Below are 19,989 nucleotides of genomic sequence, written 5' to 3'. Positions count from 1 at the left end.
CTTTGGTCGTATTCTTTAAAGTATGTGTTTATTTGCAACACCTAAAGCTCTGATTGGTTCCCTTGGATGACAAGTCCTGAGTGCTGATTGGTCCCCCTGGAGGACAAGACACACCCAGCAGTTTCTCTGGAATGTGTAATTAGATCCTCCCAGCCGACGTAATCAGTGACTTTGTAAAGTGTAATTCGAGCCATTCTGACTGCAAACTCCAGACAGAACAGAGCTCACTTGGAACAGACAGGGCCCACCCTCGCGGGTTAAGACCATCTCCCACCCCCCAAACATGTTCCTGACCTCCTCCCCACCCAACTTCCTGACCCCCCCCACCCAACCCAACTTCCTGACCCCCTCCCCACCCCACCCAACTTCCTGACCTCCTCCCCATCCCACCCAACTTCCTGACCTCCTCCCCATCCCACCCAACTTCCTGACCCCCTCCCCACCGGACCCAACTTCCTGACCCCCTCCCCACCCCACCCAACTTCCTGACCCCCTCCCCACCCCGCCCACCTTCCTGTCCTCCTCCTCACCCCAAACAACTTCCTGACCTCCTCCCCACCCCACCCAACTTCCTGACCTCCACCCCACCTCACCCAACTTCCTGACCTCCTCCCCACCCCACTCAACTTCCTGACCCCGTCACCCCGCCCAACTTCCTGACCTCCTCCCACCCACCCAACTTCCTGATCCCCTCCCCTCCCCACCCAACTTGCTGACCTCATCCCCACCCCACCCCACCCAACTTCCTGACCTCCTCCTTACCCGACCCAACTTCCTTCCCTCCCTCTCTCCCTCCTCCCTCTCTCTCTCCCCTCCCTCTCTCCCCCCTCCCTCGCTCTCTCCCCCCCTCCAATCTCCGCTTTCTTTCGGCCTCCCCCCTCTCTCTATGCCTGCTCCCTCTCTCTGCTCCCTCTCTGCCTTTCTCTCTCCCTCTCTCTCCACCCCATACTCTCTGCCCCCACTCTCTCTCTCTCTATGCCCCTTTCTCTCTCTCTCTCTGCCCCACTCTCTCTCTCTCTATGCCCCTTTCTCTCTCTCTCTCTCTCTCTGCCCCACTCTCTCTCTCTCTCTCCTCCCCCACTCTCTCTCTCTCTCTCTCTGCCCCCACTCTCCTCTCTCTCTCTCTCTCTGCCCCCACTCTCTCTCTCTTTCTCTGCCCCACTCTCTCTCTCTCTCTGCCCCACTCTCTCTCTCTCTCTCTCTGCCCCACTCTCTCTCTCTCTGCCCCACTCTCTCTCTCTCTCTCCCCCACTCTCTCTCTCTCTCTGCCCCCACTCTCTCTCTCTCTCTCTGCCCCACTCTCTCTCTCTCTCCCCACTCTCTCTCTCTCTCCCCCACTCTCTCTCTCTCTCTGCCCCACTCTCTCTCTCTCTCTCTCTCCCCCACTCTCTCTCTCTCTCTCCCCCCACTCTCTCTCTCTCTCTGCCCCACTCTCTCTCTCTCTCCCCCACTCTCTCTCTCTCTCTGCCCCACTCTCTCTCTCTCTCTCTGCCCCACTCTCTCTCTCTCTGCCCCACTCTCTCTCTCTCTGCCCCACTCTCTCTCTCGCTCTCCCCCACTCTCTCTCTCTCTCTCTGCCCCACTCTCTCTCTCTCTGCCCCACTCTCTCTCTCTCTGCCCCACTCTCTCTCTCTCTCTGCCCACACTCTCTCTCTCTCTCTCCCCCACTCTCGCTCTCTCTCTGCCCCACACTCTCTCTCTCTGCCCCACTCTCTCTCTCTCTGCCGCACTCTCTCTCTCTCTCTGCCCCACTCTCTCTCTCTGTCCCACTCTCTCTCTCTACCCCACTCTCTCTCTCTCTCTCCGCCCCACTCTCTCTCTCTCTGTCCCACTCTCTCTCTCTCTCTGCCCCACTCTCTCTCTCTCTGCCCCACTCTCTCTCTCTCTCTCTGTCCCACTCTCTCTCTCTCTCTCTGCCCACCCTCTCTCTCTCTCTCTGCCCCACTCTCTCTCTCTGGGACTGGGGTGTGGGGTCTGGGACTGGGGGCAGGACTGTGGACTGGGGGCGGGGCTGTTACTGTGGACTGGGGCGGGGCTGTGACTGGACTGGGGGCGGGGCTGTTACTGTGGACTGGGGCGGGGCTGTGGCAGGACTGGGGCGGGGCTGTGACTGGACTGGGGGCGGGGCTGTTACTGTGGACTGGGGGCGGGGCTGTGTCTGGGGGCTGTGCGCGGGGCTGGGGCTGCCCTTTAAATCTCCACGCACTATTGATGATTCCCCCCCTCACCACTTCATTCACTGGAGGAGGCTCTAAATTCACTATATTAACATCTAAAGAGCCCTGCGTTTACACTGAAATAACCACAAATTGTCATACCAAAAGATACTTCTAGATGATTCATTACACTGACAATTTCTCTTTCTTCCTTCTCCAGCAGGGCAACAAGTGCACCGAGATGAGTGCCATCCTTGCCCACATTGCAATGTTGCTTTTACCACTGCAGATTTTCTTCAGAAACACACCAGAAGACATCCAGAATCCAGTGGACAAATTTCAGCAGGGCAATCTCCTCCTTCCAGCATAAAGTATCTTGCACAACGCAAAAATGGGCAGGGATCATTCACACAATCTGTCCACAGGAGAGAATGTATAAAATCAGGAGATTTTCACCTAGACCAGCAGATCCACACAGGCGATAGGCCGCATAAATGTAGTGAATGTGGAAAGAGTTTCACACGGGCAGGGAACCTCCAGAGACACCAGCGGATCCACACAGGAGAGAGACCGTTTAAATGTGCTGAATGTGGAAAGAGTTTCACAGTGTCAGGGCACCTCCATAGACACCAGCGGATCCACACAGGAGAGAGGCCGTATAAATGTGCTGAATGTGGAAAGAGTTTCACAGATTCAGGGCACCTCCGTGGACACCAGCGGATCCACACAGGAGAGAGACCGTATAAATGTGCTGAATGTGGAAAGAGTTTCACAGAGTCAGGGAGCCTGCATAATCACCAGCGGATCCACACAGGAGAGAGGCCGTATAAATGTGCTGAATGTGGAGAGAGTTTTGTTTACATCTATCAGTTGAAAGCTCACACGTGCTTTGAAACCTGCCATCATTGTGGGGAATTCTTCAAGGATTCAACAGCTTTCAAAATTCACCTGAGAAAATGTTCCGAAACATAATGAAGAGAACGGTAACCAATTTATAATTTGACTAAGTTTAAATATTTCTTTCTATTTGAATGGCCTTCAATAACCACTAGTTATCTCAAATATTACTCATATTTATAATTCTTACCTTTCACTCTTTTTTATGATAATATTTGTGCGTGGATTAAGATGGAATATAAGGGTAAATCCCACAATTCCTCACTCCCAGTGAGGATTGGAGATTTGGGGCTCTGTTGCTGTAGCCTAATGTCTGACTCTCTCGCTCTGAAATTGTATCTTCTGACTGGGATTTCAAAATGTTCCCTCTGATATAAACTGCAGCATCTGCAGAATGTGTTTAATCTCCGTGAGTCTTTGTCCCAACAAGCTGTCACAGCCCCTTTATTCTGATGGTGAGAGATCGCTGGGATCGATGCTGTTTTTATGCAGTCTGGTTACATCTGTGTTGGTAAAGGTGCCTATCACAAAATATACTGTGTTAATAAATATAGTGACTGAAAAATCGTTGCCCATGAGATTTCGTGAACAGATGTTCAGTAAAATGCTGTTATTGTAGTTTTCAAAGTTTAAGAAAGTGTCGACAAGAGTTTAAGTAGAAGCTCAATTTGAAAATTGTAAAGTTGGTTGAAACGTGTAATTTATTTGACTCAGGCTCGACAGGCCGAAATGTGTTTTAATTTGTATTATTCTGTATTGTATTTAAAATATTTCCATGCAAACTGGTTGATCTGCGTCTACATTGTCCAAGTAAAATCTATGTTGGTGTACAGAGTTATTCGAACATTATTAAACAAGCAAATTGTGATCTGATTCATTGTCATTGAGCAGTTCATTTAATGCTAATATATTTTAGCCTCTAGCCGGTTATAGATAGCGGTCGAGGGCACAAAATTGTGAAAGATCAATTGTTTTACAAGATGGCTCCTGGGCTGGCAGCTCCCGAGGGAGCTCCTTCGCCATCCGTTGCCATCCTTTGCTCTTTCTCCCCCAGTCTCCTCTCTTCTGCTGTTTAAGTTCCCCTGGCTCTAATAGTGGGTGCAACAAAAACACATGATCTGGTCATTATCACATTGCTCTTTGTGGGAGCTTGCTGTGCACAAATTGGCTGCTGCATTTCCCACATTACAACAGTGACTACAGTTCAAAAGTACTTCATTGGCTGAAAAGCACTTTGAGATGTCCGGTGGACGTGAAAGGCGCTATATAAATGCAAGTCTTTCTTTTTATTCTGAAAATGACTGAATTGCCTCTGATCCGAGGGGAGTCAGGCGGAACGTTTGTTGGCGGGGCGAGGTGCGCCGGCCGGCGGGTTTAGGGCAGGGATGCGGGGCCAGAAAGAAGATGGCGGCGCCCGTGTGAGGGGGAAAAGTGGCTTCTTGTTGTTTAAAAGAGGAAGAAAACCGGGTTAAAAAAACCCGCCGGAGCCGCGGAGAAAGAGCCGCCCTGGGAGTGGGCACCCGCTAGCCGCCGATAAGGCCCCGGAGTTGGGGTAAGTGGGGCCGGAGAGGCGCCGGGAGCAGGAATGAGTGGGCGGGCTGGGCCCTGGAGACTAGGCCCAGGTCCCCTTCCTCTCCCCTCCCCCAGCCTCAGGCCCAGGACCCACATTCAGCCCAGTTCAACCTGAGCAGTGTAATGATATCAGCAAATAGTGATGTTGTTTGCCTGTTTGATTATCATGCCTTACTAGAATAGTTGCATGTATTGATTACTTATGCCTGACCAGCAGAGGTCATGTGAGAGACTAGCTGAGGAGTTTAGTTTCAGTTTCGTTCTACATGATCACAAGTGCACTACCCATAGCAGATGCAAAAATGGAGCTCATAAAGACTGAGACAAACAAAGATGAAACAATGAGACGACTGAGAAAAAGCATCTTGGATGGATGGCCCAACATGAAGCAAGACTGCTCACCTGATATAGCAGAGTACTGGAACTGCAGGGCGGAACTATCAGTGGTCAAAGACATCATCTACAAAGGAAGTAAAATAGTTATCCCAAAGAGTCTGAGAAGAGAGATGCTAAAAAAGATCCATGGAGGACATCTGGGAATCGAAAAGTGTAAGAAAAGAGCACGAGAGGTGATGTACTGGCCACGAATCAACCAAGATGTGACAAATGAGGTGTCAAACTGCACAATATGCCTGAAATATCCAGCAAGCAATCCGGTAGAACCACTAAAGCCACACCCAGCACCAGACAGACCTTACCAGAAGGTAGGCGCTGACCTATTCGTATGTCAAGGGAAGGACTATCTTGTAGTCACAGACTATTACTCCCTGTATCCAGAGGTTTGTAGACTGCACACCACCACTGCAGATGCTGTGATAACATGTATGAAAGCCATATTCTCCAGACATGGCGTGGCAAGCAAGGTCTTCACAGACAACGGACCTCAGTTTTACAATGCAAGTTTCCGACACTTTGCCAAAGAGTGGGACTTTGTCCACACAACATCAAGTCCTCACTTTCCACAGTCCAATGGACTAGTGGAAAAATCGGTCCAGACAGTGAAAAGACTGATGTACAAGGCAAAAGACAGTGGAACTGACTTCTACCAGAGCATGCTTGTATACCGCACAACGCCGCTCGAGTGTGGTATGTCACCAGCCCAACTCCTGATGGGACGTCGGCTAAGGTCAAACCTACCCATCCCGGAGAACCTCCTGAAAACAAAAGAGGGGGAGAAAGTGCGGAAGTTCAAAGAACAACAGAAAGAAAAGCAAAAGTACTACTATGACAGAGGAACACAAAACCTACCTGAACTCCACACTGGTGACCAAGTAAGGTTCAAAGACAAAACAAACACATGGACGGAGAAGGGAACTGTCCTGAGTGAAGTTCAACCAAGATCATACACCATTCAGACAGATGAGGGTGCTGTTCTGAGAAGAAATCATCGAGATCTTCTCATGGGACCAGCCACAGCAAGTCAGAAGACTGATACTGTTGAACAACCTGATCACACAGCTGAGAACCGATCATCTGAGGCAACAACTCAGATTCAAGGACAATCAATCAGAAAATCCTCAAGACACGTGAAGCCTCCTGAGAGACTCATTGAGCAAATTTAAGAACTATTGTTATAGAAGGAAGTAATGTTATCTTATTCTTTCTTCAAGTTCTAGTGTATTGACATATTTCATGTGAACACACAAAGCAAGGTTAAAAAACCTTGATAATGATAATGTTAATGTAAGTTCATTAAGTGTTACAGTTAAAATGCAGATTAATACAAAGAAAACATGTTGTTAGTTAAAAGTAAAATACTTTTGTTTTAAGAAAGGGAGATGTAATGATATCAGCAAATAGTGATGTTATTTGCCTGTTTGATTATCATGCCTTACTAGCATAGTTGCATGTATTGATTACTTATGCCTGACCAGCAGAGGTCATGTGAGAGACTAGCTGAGGAGTTTGGTTTCAGTTTCGTTTAAGATGCATCACTAGCATGATAGCTCCTGAAATGCTGTATAAAAGAGTTGAACAGACTTTAGATTAAAACTCATTGGCCTAGAAATTGAGTTTTGGCGCAGCCAGGGCTTTAGCGCCGGAAGTTAGTGCCGGAGCTAAGTCGCGCTGGTTGGGCCCAAAATTCAATAGTTCTGCGCCCAAACGGCTGCCGGCGCTGCTGAGAGCTGTTTGCGCCTGAAAACTGGCGCTACGCGCTGAATATCGGCGCTATTCCGGCGCTGCGGCGCCCGCTGCGGTGCGGCAGGTTCGGGAAGTGCAGGCCTCCTCCTTCCCTTAAGGAGGAGCTGCCTGCACCCGGCCGCGGCCCGCGAAAATCTTTTTAAAAATGAGCCCGGCACCTCGGACAAGTGCCGGGCTTGCTTCTGTTCCGGGGGGGGGGGGGAAGTCCGGGGAGGGAGCTGCGGCCAGGCGGCCGGCGGGAAAGCGGCCGGCCGCCGCGGGGCCTTTAATGCGCCGGCGCAAAGTCATGTAAGACTCTGTTGCCAGAGTCTTAGTTGCGGCTGCCACGGGCGAGGCGGCCGCAACTGAATTTCGGCGCTGGGGCCCGTCGGCATGGCAACCGGGACGCCGCGCACACCGATGACGTCATCGGTGCCGGCGCAGCGCTACCGGTCTACCGCGGCGGAAGGGCCCCAGGCAATTTCGGCGCCGGCGCCAATTGCAGCGCTAGGCCCTCTAGCGCCGCAAAATCGGCGCTAAGGGCACTGAATTTCTAGGCCATTCTCTTTCATAAATGTCTCATCATTGAACCCACAAAGAAATCAATACAGGCAGCACTTTCACATTCCACTCAAACTTCTCATTCACTTCAACCTCTTACACTTAGTCACACTTAAAAAAATTAGTTCATTTTAACCCCTCTTTAATTTTATTGTAATCTATTTGATTTAAAAAAACATGATCTTAATTTCTTAAATATAAATTTATTTTCTATTTTTTAAAATCTAACCTTATTAAAAGAAAGAAAGACTTGCATTTATATAGCGCTTATCCCTCAACCAACATCACTAGAAAACAGATTATCTGGTCATCATCACATTGCAGTTTGTGGGAGCTTGCTGTGTACAAATTGCCTGCCGCGTTTCCTACATTACAACAGTGACCACACTTCAAAACACTTCATTGGCTGTAAAGCGCTTTGGGATGTCTGGTGGTAGTGAAAGGCGCCATATTAATGCAAATCTTTCTTTTAAATGTACTGGGTCCAGTTCTGGACACGGAGTCATAAGGGAGACATTCAACTACTAGGGGCGTCACAGAGTAGAGCCACGAGACCGATCCCCGGCGCCTGAGGGACTGAGTTGTGTGGAGAGATTTGGCTGATTCAACATGGAAAGGAGGCTCCCTAAAAGTGATCGTATTGAGGAATTTAAAATAAAATCTTTCCTGGGATGTGGGCGTCGTTGGCAAGGCCGGCATTTATTACCCATCCCGAGTTGCTCTTGAGAAGGTGATGGGGAGCCACCTTCTTGAACCGCTGCAGTCCGTGTGGTGAAGGTGCTCCCACAGTGCTGTTAGGGAGCCAGTTCCAGGATATTGACCCAGCGCCGATGGAGGATCAGCCGATGTATCTCCAAGTCAGGATGGTGTGTGACTTGGAGGGGAACTTGGAGGTGGTGGTGTTCCAATGCGCCTGCTGCCCTTGTCCTTCTGGGCGGTAGAGATGGCGGGTTTGGGAAGTGCTGCCGAAGAGGCCTTGGTGAGTTGCTGCAGTGCAATAGAGAGGGCTGAATATCCGGAATGTTACTTCAAATGAACCTGTGCGATTTGGACAAGGAGACACGGCTTCAAACTAGTTAAAGGAAACTCGGGCTGTTATCAGGAAGGTTTACTTCACACAGAGGGAGTGACCAATACTTGGAATGGACTGGCAGATAGAGGCATGGGGCATGAGGCACAATCCTGGAATGGGTTAAGAAACAATTGGAGGCAGCGATGGGCTGTTCTGGATGGGAGCATTAAGATGGGCCGAATGGCCAGCCACGTCCGGAATGATCATCTGGAGCAGCTCGAATTCCCAAATCCAGGAGGCGGGATCTCCTGGAGGTGTAGCTAAAATACTGAACACTGACCTCCAAATGCTGGTTTTTAATTTGGATTTTCAAAAGCAGTCACCTAAAGGACATCGAAAGGATGAAAGGAGGAATCTCATCCTGTGCCTGATCGAAGCATCGCAGCAGACAAAGGAACCGGGTCTCGGAGCAGAGACGCACCCAGGGCCCATTGCAGGAGTGTCCTGGAGGATCCCTGCAGGAGTGTCCAGGGACTCACCAGGGATGGGACGCTATTGTTCCATAGACAAGAAAGAGATTCGCATTTATATAGCGCCTTTCACATCCTCGGGACATCCCAAAGCACTTCACAGCCAATGATGTACTTTTTCAAGTGTGGTCACTGTTGTAATGTAGGTAACAGAGCAGCCAATTTGCGCACAGCAAGCTCCCACAAACAGCAATATGTTGGGAACATCACCACCTCCAAGTTTCCCCTCCAAGTCACACACCATCCTGACTTGGAGATATATCGCCGTTTATTCATCGTCGCTGGGTCAAAATCCTGGAACTCCCTACCTAACAGCACTGTGGAAGTACCTTCACCACACGGACTGCAGCGGTTCAAGAAGGCGGCTCACCACCACCTTCTCAAGGACAACTAGGGAAGGGTAATAAATGCTGGCCTTGCCAGCGACGGCCACATCCCATGAATGGATTAAAAATAAGACCAGACCATTTGTTTTCAGTGATTATTGGTTGAGGGGTAAATATTGGCCCAGGACACCTGGGATAACTTCCCCTGCTCTTGTTCCAATAGAGGCTGCAGAGCCTTCTACGTTCACCTGAGAGGGCAGATGGGGCCTCGGTTTAAAGTCTCATCCGAAAGACAGCACCTCAGAAGTTCAGCGCGCCCTCAGTACTGCCCCTCCGACAGTGCGGCGCTCCCTCAGTGCTGCCCCTCCGACAGTGCAGCGCTCCCTCAGCACTGCCCCTCTGACAGTGCGGCGCTCCCTCAGTGCTGCCCCTCCGACAGTGCAGCGCTCCCTCAGCACTGCCCCTCTGACAGTGCGGCGCTCCCTCAGTGCTGCCCCTCCGACAGTGCAGCGCTCCCTCAGTACTGCTCCTCATTTACTCGATCAAAACCCCCATGATTTTGAACGCCGCTCTTTAGGAGAATGGTTCCAGGGATGAGGAACTTCATTTATATGGAGAGACTGGAGGAGCTGGGATTGCTCTCCTTAGAGCAGAGAAGGTTAAGGGGAAGATTGTATTCAAAATCATAAATGGTTTTGAGAGTAAATGAGGGGGAACTGTTTCCAATGGTAGAAGGGTCGGTAACCAGAGGACACAGATTTAAGGTGATCGGTTAAAGAACCAGAGGGGAGATGAGGAGATTATTTTTACGCAGCGAGTTGTTGTGATCTGGAATGCGCTGCCTGAAAGGCCGGTGGAAGCAGATTCAGTAATAACTTTCAAAAGGGAATTGGATAAATACTTGAAAAGGAAACATTTTCCGGGCCCTGGGGAAAGAGCAGGGGAGTGGGTCCAAAGAGCCAGCACAGGCACGATGGGCCGAATGGCCTCCTCCTGCGCTGTATCATTCTATGATTCTGTTAAATCTGCCCGAAACCTTCTCTGCTCGAAGAACAATCCCAGCTTCTCCAATCCTCCACGTCACTGAAGCCATGTTTGAGGCCGAGACCGTGGCCCCTGTGAAAGGGGGAATTTGGGATCAATATTTGTCGATGGAGAGAGCGGGGCAGTGGGATGGGTTTGGGGATTGCTCGCGTACAGAAGGAGGGCAGGCTGGAGGGGCCGACTGGCCTCTGTCTGTGCTGGGAAGGAGCCTGCGGGTTTGACTGATCTGCCCTTGCTTTCCAGCTGGTGGATTACGCCAAGCGAGGGGACACGGACGAGAAAGCCATGAAGATGGCCGACTTCTGGCTGACAGTCAGTATCTCTGGCGCGGGGCTGTGGGTGGGGGGGGCCCGCGGGGTCTTCGGGGTCGGCCTGTGTCGCGAGTGTCTCTCCACCACGCCCATGACGCTGCAGTTTGACTGGGGCCCTCCCTGGGCTGTGGGAGACGAGAGCGTCGACCGGGCTTCCTGATCCCGACTGCGATCCAGTGACCTCCTTCGTCCTCCCCTCACCCCTTTCCACCCCCCTCCTCCCTCCCGACGCGGTTTGAAAGGCCCGCCCGTGTGTGAATGGACACACATGCTGCACCGGTTGCGATGGCCCACATGGTGGAACAGCCCGCTGGATGAAATGGACACCATGGCGTCAGATTTAGAAACATCATTTCGGCTCTTCTCTTCCCACTCTTGTTCTAAATACCCAGTTGTGAGTGGTTTTTGTACAGAGCTCACTCCCCGACCCCCCACCCCACCAGTCCTGCAACCCTGGGCTCCAGGTTACTGACCAATCGGCCGGCTCCGCACAGACCGGGAACTTTCAATCCGCTGCACAGCAAGTCACTGATCCAACTCACCCCGAGTGAGCCTTTGATTGAAGAAATAAAGACTTGCATTTCTATAGTGCCTTTCACTACCTCAGGACGTCCCACAGCTCCTTACAGCCAATGAATACTTTTTTTTGAAGTGTAGCCACTGTTGTAATGTAGGAAACCCGGCAGCCAGTTTGTGCACAGCAAGCTCCCACAAACAGAAATGTGATGATCACCAGATGTTGTTTGAGGGATAAATATTGGCCTTAGGACAGCGGGGAAAACTCCCCTGCTCCTCTTTGAAATAGTGGCTGCGGGATCTTTTATATCCACCTGAGAGGGCAGATCGGGCCTCGGGTTTAACCTTTCATCTGAAAGATGACACCTCTGCCAGTGCGACGTTCTCTCATTACTGCCCCTCCGACAATGCGGCGCTCTCTCAGTACTGACCCTCCGACAGTGCGGCGCTCCCTCAGTACTGACCCTCCGACAGTGCAACGCTCCCTCAATACTGCCCCTCCGACAGTGCAGCGCTCCCTCAATACTGCCCCTCTGACAGTGCGGCGCTCCCTCAGTACTGCTCCTCCGACAGTGCGGCGCTCCCTCAGTACTGCCCCTCCGACAGTGCAACGCTCCCTCAGTACTGCCCCTCCGACAGTGCAGCGCTCCCTCAGTACTGCCTCTCCGACAGTGCGACACTCCCTCAATACTGCCCCTCTGACAGTGCGGCGCTCCCTCAATAGTGCCCCTCCGACTGTACGTCACTCGCTCAGTACTGCCCCTCCGACAGTGCGGCGCTCCCTCAGTACCGCCCCTCCGACAGTTACACCCTGCTCTCCTTGACCATTGTATAGAACCGAGCCCCCGTCATTCAACTCTACTCTGCACAAACTTTATTCTTTACCTTTCCCCTTTCAAGGTGCAGTGTGCATGTGGTGGGGCCACTGAATCCAGTGGCACGGGTGCAGACCAAAAAAACATGGTGCTTCATTGTTTTGAACATTGTGTGGGCTTTCTAGGCTGCACCTATTCAAGTGAGTGGGAAGTATACATCAAGCTCCTGAAGAGAGCTTTGTAAATGGTGGAGAGACATTGAGGGGGAAAGTGGTGAGTCAATCCTCGCAGAGTACCCAGCCTCTGCCGTGCTCTTTAGTCATTGTGTTGTTACACTTGATACAGTTAAGCTTCACTGCAATGTTGTCTTTCAAGATGCTGTTGGGTCATTCGACAATGTTGGTGCTGTTGAGGGCCCGGGATGGTCGCTGGGCTTATTCTTGTTCGAGACGGTGATAATCTAGGAATTAAGCACCGTGAATGTTGTCTACCCCTATTGATGGTGAAGCCAAGTCTTGATGTTGAATCTAACTATTGAAGTTAGTGACTGAGGAAATTCTAACCAATAATCACATGACCGAGCCTGATAAATATTTTTAACAAACGGAAACGAGAACTTCCTCTTGCTTTGCTAACTAACACATTCGGTCATTTCTCTCTGTCCAGTTCAGACTCAACAGCAGCAAGTATGAGGTGTTCCGTTCTTGAGGTCTCCCTTCTACTGGCCGTTCTAAATCCAGGTATGATTTAAAATCACATTCAATTTTATTTTCAGTTGAGTATTGACAATCATAGTCTCCAGCACTGTTGCTTGTGTGGATATATCTGTCCCCATCGGTCTAATGCCTCCGTGTTGTGGTCTCCAAACGGTAGCTGCATTTCAAAGTGGACTTTGCTTATATTCCGTTCGGTATTAGTGAACATGTAGCAAGAATTATCAAATTAATCACGAAGTTATTTTGAATGTAACAATGACTGACGATATCACTTGCTTGATAAGACTGAGGATCTGTGTAGAAGCGGCATTTGAAACAGCGCGAGGCACAATCAGTTCATGACCTCGCCATTTTCCTTATTCGCTAAGTTTACTAAAACAACACCATCGTTAATAATGGAACAACAACGCAAACTATCATAAATTATGCACAGAAATGGCCATCAGTCTCCATGTTAGATTCACTTGCTCCCGCTGGGTGATCGTCTGCTGTTGAAACACGAGAATGAGCAACAGTATTCGACAAAAGACAAGACTGTAGAGAGGGCTTTAAACTAAATACTGGGGGGGGGGTATCAGGTGAGCGGGAATTAAAAAATTCAAAGAGAAAGGAGAAGGCAATAGAGCCGGGGTATTGGTGGGGTAATGGTGGCCAGAGTGTGACAGGAAGGGACAGAATGTATAAACATAAGAGTGCATCAGAAAGTGGGGTCAAAGCACAGAAAAATAGCAAAAAGACAAAATTTAAAAGCTCTTTCTCTGAATGCACAGCATTCGTAACAAGATAGATGAGTTGAGGGCACAAATAGATATACATGGGTATGACCTGATTGCCATTACAGAGACGTGGTTGCAAGGTGACCAAGGCTGGGAACTGAATATTCAGGGGTATTTGACATTTCGGATGGATAGACAGAAGGGAAAAGGAGGTGGGTGGCTCTGTTAATAAAGGATGAGATCAGTGCAGTAGTGAGAAATGAAAGTGGCTCAGAAGAGCAAGATGTAGAATCAGTTTGGGTGGAGATAAGAAATAATAAGGGAAAGAAGTCACTGGTGGGCCTAATCTATAGGCCCCCTAACAGCAGCTATACTGTTGGACAGAGTATAAATCAAGAAATAATGGAGGCTTGTAAGAAAGGTACAGCAACAATCATGGGCGATTTTAATCTTCCTATTGATTGGACAAATCAAATTGGCCAAGGCAGCCTCAAGGAAGAGTTCATAGAGTGTATCCGAGATGGTTTCCAAGAACAATACATTGTGGAACCAACCAGGGAGCAGCCTATCTTAGATCTGGTACTGTGTAATGAGACAGGATTAATAAATTATCTCATAGTAAAGGATCCTTTAGGAAAGAGTGATCATAGCATGGTTGAATTTCAAATTCAATTGGAGGGTGAGAAAGTTGGGTCTCAAACCAGTGACCTGATCTTAAATAAAGGCAATTACAATGGCATGAGGGCAGAACTGGCTAAAGTGGACTGGGAAAATAGATTAAAGGGTAAGATGGTTGATAAGCAATGGTAGACATTTAAGGAGATATTTCATAACTCTCAACAAAAATATATTCCAGTGAGAAGGAAAGACTTTAAGAGAGGGAGAACCGCCCGTGGCTAACTAAGGAAGTAAAGGATGGTATCAAATTGAAAACAAAGGCATACAATGTTGCCGAGATTAGTGGAAGGACAGAGGATTGGGACATTTTTAAAAAACAGCAAAGGATGACTAAAAAAGTAGTAAAGAGAGAGAAGCTGGATTATGAGAGTAAACTAGCAAAAAAATATAAACAGATAGTAAGAGCTTCTACAGGTATATAAAAAGGAAGAGAATAGCTAAAGTAAATGTTGGTCCCTTAGAGGATGAGACTGGGGAATTAATAATGGGGAACAGGGAAATGGCCGAGACTTTGAACAAATATTTTGTATCAGTCTTCACGGTAGAAGACACTAAAACCATCCCAATAACACATAATCAAGGGGCTATAGGGAGGGGGAACTTAAAACAATCATTATCACTAATGAAAAAGTACTCGGTAAAATAATGGGACTAAAGGTGGACAAGTCCCCTGGACCTGACGGCCTACATCCTAGGGTCTTAAAAGAAGTGGCTGCAGAGAAAGTGGATGCTTTGGTTGCAATCTACCAAAATTCCCTGAATTCTGGAGAGGTCCCAGCGGATTGGAAAACCGCAAATGTGACGTCCCTATTTAAGAAGGGTGGGAGACAGAAAGCAGGAAACTGTAGACCAGTTAGGTTGAGCCTATACTCATTGGAGTTTAGAAGAATGAGAGGTGATCTTATTGAAACATATAAGATACTGAGGGGGCTCAACAAGATAGATGCAGAGAAGATGTTTCCCCTCATGGGGGAATCTAGAACTAGGGGGCATAGTTTCAGAATAAGGGGTCACCCATTTAAAACTGAGGTGAGGAGGTATTTCTTCTCTCAGAGGGTGGTAAATCTGTGGAATTCTCTGCCCCAGAGAGCTGTGGAGGCTGGGCCATTGAATATATTTAAGGTGGAGAGAGACAGATTTTTGAACAATAAGGGAGTGAAGGGTTATGGGGAGCGGGCAGGGAAGTGGAGCTGAGCCCAAGATCAGATCAGCCATGATCTCATTAAATTGCGGAGCAGGCTTTAGGGGCCAAATGGCCGACTCCTGCTCATATTTCTTACGTTCTTATGTTAAGACACAGTTTCAGAGCTCCTGTGATACTGCTGTCTTCAGTGTGCAATCGCTGTATCGGGTCACTGTGGTTTCGGGCTCCGTTCAGTGAAATGCGGGGGCAATTTATAATTTAAATATTGACATAGATAGAATGATCTGAAAAGTTTCAGCTCACGTTGGACAAGGCCGCACATTGTGCAAAGTGATCTGAGTCCAGGAGGCTCCGCAATATTTACTGAAAAAAGGAAAAAATGGCGTCGAGATGGATTTAAGGAAGTAACTTCTTTACCCAGAGAGTGGTGAGCATGTGGAACTCGCTACCGCAGGGAGTGATTGAGTCTAGATGCATTTAAGGGAAGGCTAGATAAGAATATGAGGGAGAAGGGAATAGAGGGTTATGCTGATACACTTAGATGAGGAAGGATGGGAGAAGGCTCAAGTAAAGTATAACCGCCGGGATGGTCTGGTTGGGCCGAATGGCCTGTTTCTCTGCTGTACATTCTATGTAATTCTATGTAACATTTTCAGCCAATAGTCCTGCTTCCTGGTTCGAGCCGAGACCCGCTATTCTCATGCGAGTGGAATCGCATTATGTGATAACACATCAACATTAATTGTAAGATAGCATCGGGGTAACATAGTGGCCAGGGCTGGGGGAGGGGAGTTGACACCAAGCGACTGTCAGCCTCTTAGTTCCGCCTCCTCTGACCACACAGGACACAGCTCTCTGCAGCTGAAAGGCTCGCAGTGAAGCACAAAGTGTAACAGATGCTTGAATGAGCAACGACTAAAGAAATAAACCGGATGAGGAGACACTGGGATCCGCTCGATGCCGGTGTGGGGAGGGGGTGTGGTGGCGGGGGGAGGGGGGAGGGGGGATAGTGGCGGGGGGAGGGGCGGTGCAAACAAGTCAAAATTTGCCCGGGAATTTGGATCCTTCCATCAAAAGGGCAGCACTTCACCGGTGGGGCGGTGCATTGCTCCAAATATGTGAGAGCAACAAAACAAAGGCCCCCCTGGAAGGCAGGGCTGGGGCTGGGAAAGCAGCGGGAAATTTGAAAGCAGGAAATTATTGCGTCAAGTTTAACACCGTCACGTTTACCTGTTTGTTTGGCGTTAATGCATCCACTATTTTAACTGAACATTGATCCCTTTTTCTCCTTGATTTTTTATTGGTGTAAAGGCTCGGTTTAATTATTGGACAGAGTAATGTCACATCGATGAGCTGAGTGCCTCTACTATAGCATATTCAGTTTTCTGCGAGTTAGAGGTCGGCCGGGGGGGCAGTGGAATAAATGGGTTTGGAGGTAACAAAGGCCTGGCTGACGGTTTCAGCAGCAGGTGAGGTGAGGCAGGGCGGAGTCGAGTAACGTTACAGAGGTGGGTGTTGGCGGCCTTGGCGATGGTGAGAATATGGGGCGGGAAACTCAGCTCAGGGTCCAATAGGACGCCAAGGTTGTGAAAAGTCAGCTTCAGACTCGGGCAGTGGCCAGGGAGAGGGATGGTGTTGGTGCCCAGGGAACAGAGTTTGTGGGTAAAGGTGGAGATTTATCGGGCAGTGGCCAGGGAGAGGGATGGTGTTGGTGCCCAGGGAACAGAGTTTGTGGGTAAGGTAAAGGTGGATATTTATCGGGCAGTGGCCAGGGAGAGGGATGGTGTTGGTGCCCTGGGAACAGAGTTTGTGGGTAAAGGTGGATATTTATCGGGCAGTGGCCAGGGAGAGGGATGGTGTTGGTGCCCAGGGAACAGAGTTTGTGGGTAAAGGTGGATATTTATCGGGCAGTGGCCAGGGAGAGGGATGGTGTTCGTGCCCTGGGAACAGAGTTTATGGGTAAAGGTGGATATTTATCGGGCAGTGGCCAGGGAGAGGGATGGTGTTGGTGCCCAAGGAACAGAGTTTGTGGGTAAAGGTGGATATTTATCGGGCAGTGGCCAGGGAGAGGGATGGTGTTGGTGCCCAGGGAACAGAGTTTGTGGGTAAAGGTGGAGATTTATCCAATCTCATACAGTCTGGTTTAATATCACATGTTGCTCCCTGCGCAGGTACCGCGGGGGATGGAGATGATGGAGATATTCCGGAACTGGTTCTTTCGAACGGGTCCAGCCCGGTTTTGCTGCCTTGTTTCTCCCGGTCTCCGACTCAAATTGATGCGATTCAGTGGACATTTCAACCTGCCTCAGGAGACAATGGGATGAGACTTTGTGTAATTGATAAGAACAACACTGAGTGCAGCTCCCCGCAGATCCCGCATATAACACTGGCTGAGACTGAGGGTTTCAGGATGGGGAATTACTCTCTTTTGTTCACGGCGACAATGGAAGATGCCGGAAATTACGACTGTTTGCTGTATTCTGGACACAAGGAGAAGAAGATGTTAATCCGCCTCATAGTGATTAATGGTGAGTTACTGGAAGCAGTTTATGCTGTAGTTATATGTGTATGATAGTCTCACACAAACTGTTTCACCATTTTCCGTATATCCGCCACTGTTCCGTTAAATTCCGTGTCTTTAAATGCCAACATCTTGACAATTTGTGATGTGGAAAAACGCAGCATTAAAACAGTGTTGCTTTCTTGCTGGGCAGGTTATTGTAGGCCTCGAAAACACTTTCTTGTTCAGTAAATGTAAATTCTCAGCAATTTATTTATCTTTATTGTGAAAACTATGGGAAATCTCGCAGTAAAGTCTCAACCGGTAAAGATCAGATCCATTTCCGGAAAATTCCCTCAGCACTTCTGCTCAAATCTCATTGAGGTAGAAACTGACTTCAGTGGAGCTGAATATCGGGCGGCGGGTGTAACAGGCGGACGTTCTACACTGTCGGTTAAAATGAATTTCCAGCCCACAGGCTCGGACTAGTAAGGTCCCAATATGGCGGGCAGGAAACGTGTACATTTGCGACTGGAAGTGCGCCTCCTGACATATTGGGTAAGAACAGGCGAGAGGCATCCTTTGCCAATGCCTGAAACAGGCATTAGGCTCTTTGCATTTGCTAATTTGAGGCCAATTCTGTAAGATTGGTTTATCATGAGGCGGCCAGGCCCCTCTCCAGATGCACTCTTGGAAACCAGCTCTCGGAATTGCCTGCTACAAAGAAGCAAACTAATGTAAGATCACATATTAAAGGGCCCCATTGCACCTCCCAACACCCCTCCCCGTCGCTCCAAACACGACCTGCTTATCCCGGGACCCCAACATTGAACCCTGCAAATCCTGATCCAGGCCCTGATCCCTGACTCGGCTCAATCCCTGATCCCTGGCTCAGACATCTATCATCAACCCCCAACCATGGCTGTGAACCCAATCCCCGACACATGCCCCCATCCCCAATTCTCGAGTCCGGCCCCAATCTCCGACACTTGAAACAGGCCACGTTCACCGAACGCTGAATCCCGTCCCCAGCTCCGACCCGAGACCGCAGTCTCATCCCCGACCCAGGCACCGACCCCTGAAGCCCGACCAAGGCAGGGATTCCTGAACCTGGTCTTCACCGGCGAGCTGCCTCTGGACGCCCAGCATGTGCCTGCAGCACATTGGTCTGACATTAATGAGGCCCAAGGCCCGATAGGCCTACCTGTTTTGAGGCTGTGCCTTTCTTGATAGAATAGTGATTCTGCACTGTGTAATAGTGGTGAGTTTGAGGAGAAGGAGCCAAAGTGGTTTGCTGCATTGATTTGCGGAGAATGAAGGGAAGTGGGGTGGTTGTATTGTGAGTATTTTGAATAATGATCTTGTTAGTGGTAGAGTTGTGAGCAGGGAGAAAGAGCAGTATCGCTACCTTGACAACTCTCCTGAGGTCATTGAACGTCTTTCAGTGTGGCAGCCATGTGCTGGGATGAACGTTCCTTGCCTTGCTCTCCTCACTGGCGGTGGAGGTGTTTCGGGAACAGGATGTCCCTCCTCCCGTCCACTGTCTGCATTAATGCCACCAACGTGACAATGAAGAAACTTGGGGCCCTAATTGGATCTTTTGCAGCAATGTTATCCCTCTGACAACGTTTCCCGCTGTCTGTAGACAAAGTGCACCTCCCCTTTAAGAGTTGCTGTCTCCCGTTAAGGGTCGGGAGACACACCCGATTTCCGGACCTAACCCGAAACAGGAAAAATGCCACTGCACAGCGGGGGAAGGGCTGGCGGCACGTGTATCATTTTAATGAGTTTCGAGCAGGAATTTAAGGTGGTGCCTGGGACTATGTGACATGACGTGTGCAGCATGTGCGCCTGACCCTGTGCGCGAGTATTCGGCCGCGAATGCAGTTCGAGGCCATAATTTAATCTATGGTGTCTTTTGTCAGTTTAACCGGTTATCCTCTTCCCACAGTGTCTGTGATCCCAGCCGGCCCGATTCCCCTGGGAAGCTCCGCAAATCTGACCTGTGAGATGCCCGGGCTGTCCTATTTCAACAGTATCGATTGGAGCATTGAAAATACCCGAGTAACTTGGAAAGGGATTGAAATCCTGTGGAAACTGAACAATGCGCTGATTCATGAAGACAAGCGGCACAAGTTCGATTTCAGAAGTTTAATCATCAATAATTTTCAACTCCCCGATGCGGGATGCTACACATATACTGTAAGATTGAAGAATGGAAAGATTTGCTCTTATAGCCATCTCTTGGAGATATCAGGTTAGCCCGCATCTCAAACTATACTTCCATTTGCCCAAATGATTGATGTCAATATCTCGCCGGTATCACTTGTAGAAAGTGGAGTTGGCAGGCTGCTCTGTCCTGCTTGGTGCTGAG

At 49.3% G+C, this 19,989-nt stretch overlaps 2 protein-coding genes and 1 pseudogene across 2 annotated transcripts in view; all 3 read left to right on the top strand.

Moving 5' to 3' along the window:
* LOC147109781 (uncharacterized) overlaps positions 1-3,920 on the top strand; it is a 21,786-nt pseudogene extending 17,866 nt beyond the window's left edge.
* On the top strand, positions 3,128-19,989 carry LOC147109780 (uncharacterized). Its single transcript, XM_086002374.1, has 4 exons — positions 3,128-3,139; positions 10,463-10,535; positions 17,287-17,643; positions 19,567-19,989. The coding sequence occupies exons 1-4, from the start codon at positions 3,128-3,130 to the stop codon at positions 19,875-19,877; spliced, it is 753 nt and encodes a 250-aa protein (XP_085858500.1). The 3' UTR covers positions 19,878-19,989.
* LOC147109776 (large ribosomal subunit protein bL17m-like) overlaps positions 4,522-19,989 on the top strand; it is a 642,401-nt gene continuing 626,933 nt past the window's right edge. The window contains exon 1 of the mRNA XM_086002371.1: positions 4,522-4,605. The gene's annotated coding sequence lies outside the window, so the exon portion shown is untranslated. The remainder of the gene's footprint in view (positions 4,606-19,989) is intronic.

Source organism: Somniosus microcephalus, chromosome 12 (genome assembly GCF_052327205.1).
Source record: "Somniosus microcephalus isolate GS21.2 chromosome 12, FLI_Smic_1.0, whole genome shotgun sequence".
NCBI classification, from domain to species: Eukaryota; Metazoa; Chordata; class Chondrichthyes; order Squaliformes; family Somniosidae; genus Somniosus; species Somniosus microcephalus.
Note: the sequence above shows the minus strand (reverse complement) of the source record. Positions and strands in the feature narration are given on the sequence as shown.

Bases quoted from the DNA above. Each gene is read 5' to 3' on its own strand.
- LOC147109780 (XM_086002374.1), top strand. The intron at 10,536-17,286 runs GTATCTCTGGCG...CTCCCTGCGCAG, and splicing joins CGACTTCTGGCTGACAGTCA to GTACCGCGGGGGATGGAGAT. The intron at 17,644-19,566 runs GTGAGTTACTGG...CTCTTCCCACAG, and splicing joins CCGCCTCATAGTGATTAATG to TGTCTGTGATCCCAGCCGGC.